Source organism: Muscardinus avellanarius, assembly GCF_963383645.1.
Source record: "Muscardinus avellanarius genome assembly, chromosome: 12".
In the NCBI taxonomy this organism is placed as follows: domain Eukaryota; kingdom Metazoa; phylum Chordata; class Mammalia; order Rodentia; family Gliridae; genus Muscardinus; species Muscardinus avellanarius.
The window spans coordinates 106030884-106039746 of NC_137798.1; the positions used below are offsets into that span (position 1 = coordinate 106030884).

General features: G+C 45.4%; 1 protein-coding gene across 7 annotated transcripts in view; it reads left to right on the forward strand.

The window, feature by feature from the left end:
* Positions 1–8641, forward strand: part of MARK3 (microtubule affinity regulating kinase 3) — a gene marked incomplete at both ends in the record, with an annotated part of 121794 nt that extends 113153 nt beyond the window's left edge. For 2 of the 7 annotated variants that reach the window (XM_080708326.1, XM_080708328.1), the window contains 3 exons: positions 114–371; positions 6122–6166; positions 8296–8641. In XM_080708326.1, the coding sequence (XP_080564452.1) occupies positions 114–371; positions 6122–6166; positions 8296–8641 (649 nt within the window). Of the gene's footprint in view, positions 1–113; positions 372–3890; positions 3918–6121; positions 6167–8295 lie in introns of all 7 variants that reach the window. The other 5 variants (XM_080708332.1, XM_080708331.1, XM_080708329.1 and 2 more) reach the window with 3 other exon arrangements.
* Positions 8642–8863: the final 222 nt, after the last annotated feature.

Sequence of the window (8863 nt, forward strand, 5' to 3'; positions counted from 1 at the left end):
TTATTATGCCTATTTTCTCCTCTGGGTATGAAAGGTATGCCGTGATTGTTAAGTTTTAGTGTGCCGTGATTTTCATGAGCAGAGTTGTCAGGTCTCTTATTTTCTGATCTTAGCACTATTCCTGACCAGAGAACTCCAGTTGCTTCAACCCACAGTATTAGCAGCGCGACCACTCCAGATCGCATCCGCTTCCCGAGAGGCACCGCCAGCCGCAGCACGTTCCACGGCCAGCCCCGGGAGCGTCGAACCGCAACTTACAACGGCCCGCCCGCCTCGCCCAGCCTGTCCCACGAAGCCACACCACTGTCTCAGACTCGAAGCCGAGGCTCCACTAACCTTTTTAGTAAATTAACTTCCAAATTCACCAGGAGGTAAGTGCCCGGGTGCTGCTGGTTGCATTGGAACAAACAACAAAAGGAGAAATGTCTTCTGCATCGCGTAAAGCTGATTGTGTATTTCTTATTATGTCCTTAGCTTATATTTTCATCTATGTATCTTTCTCCTTTAAACATTTTAAAATAGAGTCAGGTGTGGTGGCACACACTTGTAATCCCAGTACTCGGGAGGCTGAGACAGGAGGATCGCAGCCTCAGCTACTTAGGCCCCCCACAACTTAGTGAGACCCTGTTACTACATAAAACACTAAAATATAGGTCTGTGGGTGTAACCTGGAGGTAGAAGGCCCTGGGTCCCATCCCCAGCTCCACAAAAAACAAAACAAGCCCTTTAAAGTAGACATTATAGGACTCAGAGTTTTTTCACAACCCCAGCAGTTGTCTGGCACTTGGGAGGTTTTTGTCATTGTTCTTTAAGTGCGGCTCCTTTTGGTCACACCTCTGTCCACACGGCACTCTGTGGCTATCGCCAGGGGGAACGATGGCATCAGTGTGTTCCTCCCTAGACACAGCAGAAAGACATTTCTTTTTCTCCCACTTTGCTGTCACTAAGTAATAAGTACTGTTTCTCAGTCTAAAATCATCAAATCATTCTCTCTCTGGATCTTAGTAAGAGGGCATTCTAGCTCTGAGTGACACTCCCAGCCCTTTTTTTTTTTTTTTTTCCGGTACTGAGAACTGGGACATTTCTACCTCCAAACTACACTCCCAGCCCTATTTTTTATTTATTATTTTGAAAAAGTTTCTCACTGAGTTGCAAAGGGCCTTTGAAACAGAGTTTCACTAAGTTGTGGAGGGACCTCAGTAAGCAGCTGAGGCTGTCCATGAACCACCATCCTCAGGTCTCCACCTCCTAAATGCCGGGATTACAAGTGAGCGCCACCACGCCCAGCTGTCTTTTATACTTCATATCGAAACAGGGTCTCACTAAGTTGCTGAGAGCCCCAAGCACTGGGATTACAAGTGTGCGCAACCATGCCTGGCATTAGGCATTTTTTAATTTGTCAGTATCTGAAGCAATGCCAGCGTTAAACCCAAATTAGGAAAACATCCAAGGATTTCATTAGTTGAGTCATTGAGCAGATATGTGGAAGCACCTGCTGTGTCCATCCCCAAAGCTGGGCTTCACAGCCTGTACCTGCCCAGGAAGCTGACCGTGACCAGATCCACAGCTGGGAAACTTGTGTCACATTCTTTTCAGCACAACCTAAGCATGTCCCTAAATTTTTTTTTAATGACCACAGTGACCCCTTCCTTTCTTTCTTTCTTTCTTTCTTTCCTTCTTTCTTCCTTTCTTTCTTTCGGGGGCAGGTCTGGGGATGAAACCCAAGGGCATTCGATTTCTGAGCTACACCCCCTGCCCAATTTTTTATTCTTTATTTTGAAACGGTCTCACTGAGTTGCAGAAGGTCTCCTAAGTAGCTGAGGCTGTCCGTGAACCACGATCCTCCGGTCTCAGCCTCCCGAATGCTGGGATTACAAGTGAGCGCCACCACGCCCGGCTGACCCATTTAAATTAAAACAATTCTTGCAGTTTATTACGTAAAAGTAAAATCCATACTTAAACTGGTCTCTAGGAGATGAAATCTGTGTCAGTACTTAAGAGGCCGAGATAAACCGCTGTGGTGGCACATGTCTGTAATCCCAAACCTTGGGAGGCTGGAACAGCCTCAGCTGCTTAGGCCCTTTGTGATTTAGCAAGATTTTGTTTCAAAATAAAGAATAGTCGGGCATGGTAGCCCTTTGCAACTCAGTGAGACCGTTTTAAAATAAAGAATAAAAAATAGGGCTGGGGGGTGTAGAATGCCCTTGGGTTCCAGCCCCAGACCTGCTAAATAAATAAATAAGTAAATAAATAATGATTGAATGAATGAAGCCAGGCGTGGTGGTACATGCTTATAATCCCAGCATTCGGGAAGCTGAGACTGGAGGATCGCAGTTTGTGGAAAGCCTCAGCTACTTAGGCCCTCCCGCAACTTAGTGAGACCCTGTTTCAAATAAAGAGTAAAAAATAGGGCAAGGGGTATAGCTCAGAGGTCGAATGCCCCTGGGTTCCATTCCCAGACCCGCAAAAAATATATAAAATAAAGAATAAAAGCCAGGCGTGGTAGCGTACGCTTATAATCCCAGCTCTTGGGAGGCTGAGACAGGAGGATCGCACAGGTTCAAAGCCAGCCTTGGCTACTTAGGCTCCCAGCAACTCAGTGAGACCCTGTTTCCAAATAAAATATAAAATATAAAATAGGTCTGGGAGTATAGCCCGGAGGTAGAAAGCTCCTGGGTTTCACCCCCAGTACCACACCAAAAAAAAAAAGAAGAAGGAGGAGGGGGGGGGATAAAGCCAGGCGTAGTGGCGCAATTTTGCATTCCCAGCATTTGGTTAGGCTGAGACAGGAGGATCACATTTCAAGAACAGCCTCAGCTACTACTTAGTGAGGCCCTTTGCAACTTAGTGAGACTCTGTTTCAAAATAAAGGGGGATATAGCTTGGAGGTAGAATGCCTTTAGATTTCCATCCCCAGTACCACAAAAAATAAAAATAAAAACGTTCTGAAGTAATATTTGTTCTTAGATTTTGTAAACAGTTTTTTGTTTTTAGTACCTGGTCTTGAACCTAGAGATATTTTACCTCTTGGTAAAACTCCCAGCCCTTGTGTTATTTTTTTCAGGAGAGGGATACTGTAGATTAAACTCTGGGGCAGTCTACCTCTGAGCTATACCCCTGGCCCAATTTTTTTTTGGAGGGGGCAGTACTGAGGTTGGAACCCAGGGGCATTCTACCTGTGAGCTATGCTCCAGCCCTATTTTTTATTCTTTATTTTAAAACAGGGTCTCACTGAATTTCAAAGGGCCTCACTAAGTAGCTGAGGCTGTCCGTGAACCGCGATCCTCCAGTCTCAGCCTCCTGAGTTCTGGGATTACAAGCGTGCGCCACCATCCCTGGCTTTTTTTTTTCTTTTTTAAACTGGGTCATGCTAAATTGCTGAGACCAGCCTTGAACCTGCAGTCCTCTTGTGTCAGCTCTACAAGTACAGGAGTTACAGGCATGCACCATAATGCCCAGCTTATAATGAAATTTTTATGTATAATAAGGCAAGATTTTTGTTCATAATATGTTCTGAAGAAAATTGTATTATTAGTAGTACATTATAAATGATATGTCATTTCTTTAGCATAAGAATTTTATCTTGTTTATCTGAAGAACTTTATAGCTAATGTCACTATTTACTGTTAAATTTCAAATACAGATTTTTAAATTTTCTTTTATCTTAATTTTTTATTATTTTAATTTTAGTTTAAAAAATCACATACTCATTTAATCATCTGTAATAAGTTTACTTTTTCAACAAATGTCACTGTTTCATTTGATATTGGCCAGAAGGGGAGCCCTGTTTGTTTAGTTTTTTGCTTTTTCATTTCTATAACTGATTAGATTTTATAGTTAACTTGTGTGAGTCCTTTTTATTAATTTTTTTTTGGCTTAATTTCTTTTAGAAACATGTCATTCAGGTTTATCAAAAGGTAGGATTTGTATGTACACACTTACTTTTCAATCCTCACCCCAGATGGCCCCTGCAATTAACATCAGGTTTGGCTTTCTGGCCCTGTTTTTTCCCTAAAACTAAACTTTCTGCTGAGAACTAAATACTTATTTCCTCCAAAGGAAGCTGGAAAGAAATAGATTAACTCTGCCAGGCATTTGAAGGAGCTATGGCACCATGCATTGAAAGGCCTGTGCATGCTCTGTACATTTTCTTTCTTTGGTAGAATTATTTAGCATCCAAATAATTCTCTCCATACTAATAACACTTAGCATGCTCCTGTTTGAAGAATGAGATGTTCAATGACATTAATGCACAATTACTGACTAGTCACAAGCATGTAAAAGGTAAGTCCTCATTGTATTAGTTGTCAGTTTTATTACTCTGAGATTGGAGAAAAGCATAAAATTTAAACCAACAGTCATTAAGTTTGATTGTTTCAGAAATAAAGATGTAAGCAGCTACATAGCAGAAACATTTTATCAGTTTTGGATAGTCAAGTAAATAATGTTCTATCTAAAAGTCACTTCCCACCAGCCACTGAAAGAAAGCATGTCTCACTGGTTATTTTGGATTTTTTTTTTTTTTTTTTTTTTTTTTGTGTTGGTGATGGCTTTGGGAAGTGTTTATGTCTTTTGTTTTTCTTTTTTCTTTTTATTTTTTTTGGGGGGGTCTAGGGATGGAACCCAGGGGCCTTTGACCTCCGAGCTACACCCCCTGCCCTATTTTTTATTCTTTATTTTGAAACCGGGTCTCACTGAGTTGCAGAGGGCCTCACTAAGTAGCTGAGGCTGTCCACGAACCGCGATCCTCCAGGTCTCAGCCTCCCGAATGCTGGGATTACAAGCGTAGCCACCACGCCCAGCTTATCTTTTATTTATTTATTTATTTATTTATTTATTTATTTATTTATTTATTTATTTGGTGGTAGTAGGGGTAGATTTCGGGGTTTTCTACAAGTGTGCGCCACCATGGTTGGCTTTTTTTTTTTTTTTTTTTTTTTTTTTTTTTCCAGTACTGGGGATAGAACTCGGGGACATTCTACCTCTGAGTTACATGCCTAGTCCTATTTTTTTATTCTTTATTTTAAAACAGGATCTCTAGCTGGGCGTGGTGGCACACGCTTGTAATCCCAGCACTTGGGAGGCTGAGACAGAAGGATCACACAGGTTTGAAGCCAGCCTCAGCTACTTAGGCTCTCAACAACTTAGTGAGACTGTTTCCAAATAAAATATAAAAATAGGTCTGGGAGTATATCCTGGAGGTAGAAAGCCTCTGGGTTTCACCCTCAGTACCACAAAAAATAAAATAAAATAAAACGGGGTCTCACTGAGTTGTAAAGGGCCTCACTAAGTAGCCGAGGCTGTCCGCGAATCAGGATCCTCCTGTCTCAGCCTCCCAGATGCTGGGATTACAAGCGTGCCCCACTGTGCCTGGATCCTCTTTTTTTAAATAAAGCACTACAGTAAGATATTTTGATTCAGTTAATGTTTGGGGTTGATATTCAAAAGAATATAAATTATATCTTTGGTGTACCCCACACACAGCAGGAAGTCTTCCATCAAGGGCCACAGCGTAGATGATCAGGAGACTAGAAATGTTCTGTCTCTGGCATGTACACACATAGCACCCCGCCTCCTGACCCCTGGAAGTCTGCCATCAGAGGGCCACAGCATGCCTGCGCCTTTGCAGTTCCTGGAAGCTAGGCTGCCAGTTTTTGTTTACAAAACCACTGGTTCACTTCAAGGCTCTGTTAACATGAGCTCTTCATCAGAAACTGTGGGAAAAGTGCCTTCTTCCTGTTGGGAATTCCATTCCAGTTGATCTGCCCGTTGTCACATTTCTCCTTGGACAGAAAATGTCATAATTGAATGTAGAAGTCAACTGAGAGCCTCGTTTTCTTTCATTGGAAACCTAGTATACCCCGGGGCGTGGCTCAGAGCTCCAGACTGAGGCCTTGGACTCGGTGCTCGGGGGAAGAGCCGACGGGAGCACTGTGCGCGAGCACCCTGTCCCTGTACACGCTTGTCCTTCACTGAGGACAGCACGGACTGGGAGGGTGCACTTTCACGAGCCCGTGGTGAACAAATGCTTGGGTCTGTTCATTGTGTGATGTTTGTGTACTGCTGTGTAAGATTTCTTTTCTCTTTCCCACTTCTCTGCTTCTACATTCTATCCGTTGAGGCTTCCAACTGAATATGAGAGGAACGGGAGATATGAGGGCTCAAGGTGAGGGCAATGATTTTCACTTCAAATCTCTTTTAGGTGCTTGCTTCATTTCAGTGGCAAAGGTGATGTTGTTTTCTGAATGCTCTGTCATACTTCAGCTAGTCCCTGTAGAGTGGCTGGGGTGAGTAAGCTGCTCTGCACCCCAGAAGCCACCGGAGGGCGCCAGCGTGTCGCAGAACTCTGCCTCCACCCAGCTTCCTGGTTGTCTTGTGACTCAGTGCTGGGCTGAGTTACAACCACCCACAGTGAGGTTGGGAGGCCTGGGCTTGGCGGGACTCACTAGAAGAAGCCTCAGTCATCACTGGCTCTTCATGTGGTTCTGTTCTCAAGGAATGAATGCAGAATGTTAAGAATATTTCTATTTCCAACTAGATACAGTTTCTTGTTTGAAAATGATCATAGAAGTAGTATGTTTTGCTTTTCAGTTCTGGTGATCTCCTGTGCATATTGGATCGCAGCTAGGCTTAGGACCATCTCCATAGTTGTTTATTTTACACCAGTCCACTCACCAACACCACTGCCCCTTTGCTTAGAAGCTGTACCGATAGGACTTTTTTTTTTTTTTTGTACTGGAAATTGAACCCAGGGGTGTTCTACCTCTGAGCTATACCCCTAGCCTCTTTATTTTTTATTTTCTATTTTTTCTTCAGGTTTGGAGATGGAACCCAGGGGCATTCTACCTGCAAGCTACAACCCCTGCCCTTTTTTTGTTCTTTATTTTGAAACAGGGTCTCTCGCTAAGTTGAGGAGGGCCTCACTAAGTAGCTGAGGCTGTCCGCGAATTGAGACCCTCAGGTCTCCGCCTCCCCAGTGCTGGGATGACAGGCGTGCCCACCACGCCGGCTCCCCTAGCCTTGTGTTTCTTCTTGTTTTTGAAGTGGGCTCTCAGTAGGTTGCAGAGAGTCTCACTGAGACCCCAGCGTCAGCCTCCCAAACACTTGGATTACAAGCATGGCCAGCCTGGTAGGACTTTTCTGCATGAAAACTTTCAGAGCACCCACTTTCTGGTCATCCACATCCCTGCGAGGTCTTGGGGGCTGGTGCAGGCCACCCCGTGGAAGCAGAGTTGGGGTAGGCACAAGAGAGCCTCCCCAGGCCTGCCTGATCAGATCTGTTGCCCATCACAGCAGGAAGGTAGTGACAGGAACTGCCTCCTGGTGAGCGAGGTTAAAGCCTGCTCTGGCAGTGCTCCTGAGGCCAGCGGCTGTGGGGCCCCTGGGCCTGCCGCAGGCGCCCGCCCGTTCAAGCTGCTCGGAGTGTCCTGCTCCTCCCGCTCTCTGCCTTTGATTGGATTCATTTCTTTGCTCAAAACAGAACTCTGTCGCTGCCTCCATTGTATTTTGTTGAGATCTCATTTGGGAATACTCCGAAGCTGTCCTGCTCCTCCTCTCCCTCCCAGGGTTGGGGGGATGAAAGCCCTCCTGTGGACCCCCAGCAGACTGCCCCACTTTTTCTGTGTTGAGGCAATTTCCTCACCTCAGGCTTCTCAGTCCCCAAAATTGTTGGAGAGTTTTTGCTGTTTGGGGGGCTTGAGGGGGAGATAGGATCTTGCTCAGTTTCCTAGGCTGGCCTCAAATTTGGTGATCCTCCTGCCTTAAGCTCTGAGTAGCTGTAATTAGCAGCTGTGTACCACATCACTTGTCTGGTGTTTTTTTATTGTTGGTTTTTGTGGCATTGCGGATTGAACTCAGAGGCATTCTACCTCCGCGCCTACACCTCCAGCCCTATTTTATTTTGAGACATGGTCTCACTGAGTTGCTGAACCTCACTAGTGCTGAACCTGCAGTCCTGTCTCAGCTTCCCAAGTTCTAAGATTACAGTCATGCACCACCACGCCCAGTCTGTTTCATTTTTATTTTGAAACAGTCTCACTGCTTGCTAAGGCCGTCTTCAAACCTGTGATTCTCCTGTCTCAGCCTCCAAGTACTACGACCACCAGAAGTTTTTAACTATGAAATTGGGGTTTTTAACAGAATGGAAGAACAGTGAGGCTTGTGGAGGTGACTAAGTGTAGCCAGCCTGGCTGTTGATTTAACACCGGGATCCCCTAGGGTGCTGATGATGGGCTGGCTAAGGGGTGAGGCCGGCTTTCCTGCGCAGTTAGTAATAAGCTGCCCTGTGTGTTTCAGTCGCAGCGTGTCTGCCGAGCCAAAGGATGACAGCAAAGAAGCGAAGCCTCGCTCCCTGCGCTTCACCTGGAGCATGAAAACCACGAGCTCCATGGACCCCGGGGACATGATGCGGGAGATCCGCAAGGTGCTGGACGCCAGCAACTGCGACTACGAGCAGAGAGAGCGCTTCCTGCTCCTCTGCGTGCACGGCGACGGGCGCGCCGAGGGCCTGGTGCAGTGGGAGATGGAGGTGTGCAAGCTGCCCAGGCTGTCCCTCAACGGGGTCCGGTTTAAGCGGATATCGGGGACGTCCATAGCTTTCAAAAACATCGCTTCCAAAATTGCCAATGAGCTAAAGCTGTAACCCAGTAGTTATGGTGTAAATTAAGTAGCAATTTAAGTGTTTTCCTGAACACTGATGGAAATGTGTAGAGTAACGTTTAGGCAATAACGTCTGCATCTTCTAAATCACGGCATTAAAGTCTGAGGACGGGAGCACGCCTGGGAGCGAACGCTGGCCTTTTCTACGAGTGCACTACATTAAAGTCTGTGACCCTGCGCCTCTGTCTTGTTTCCGTTGCCCGGG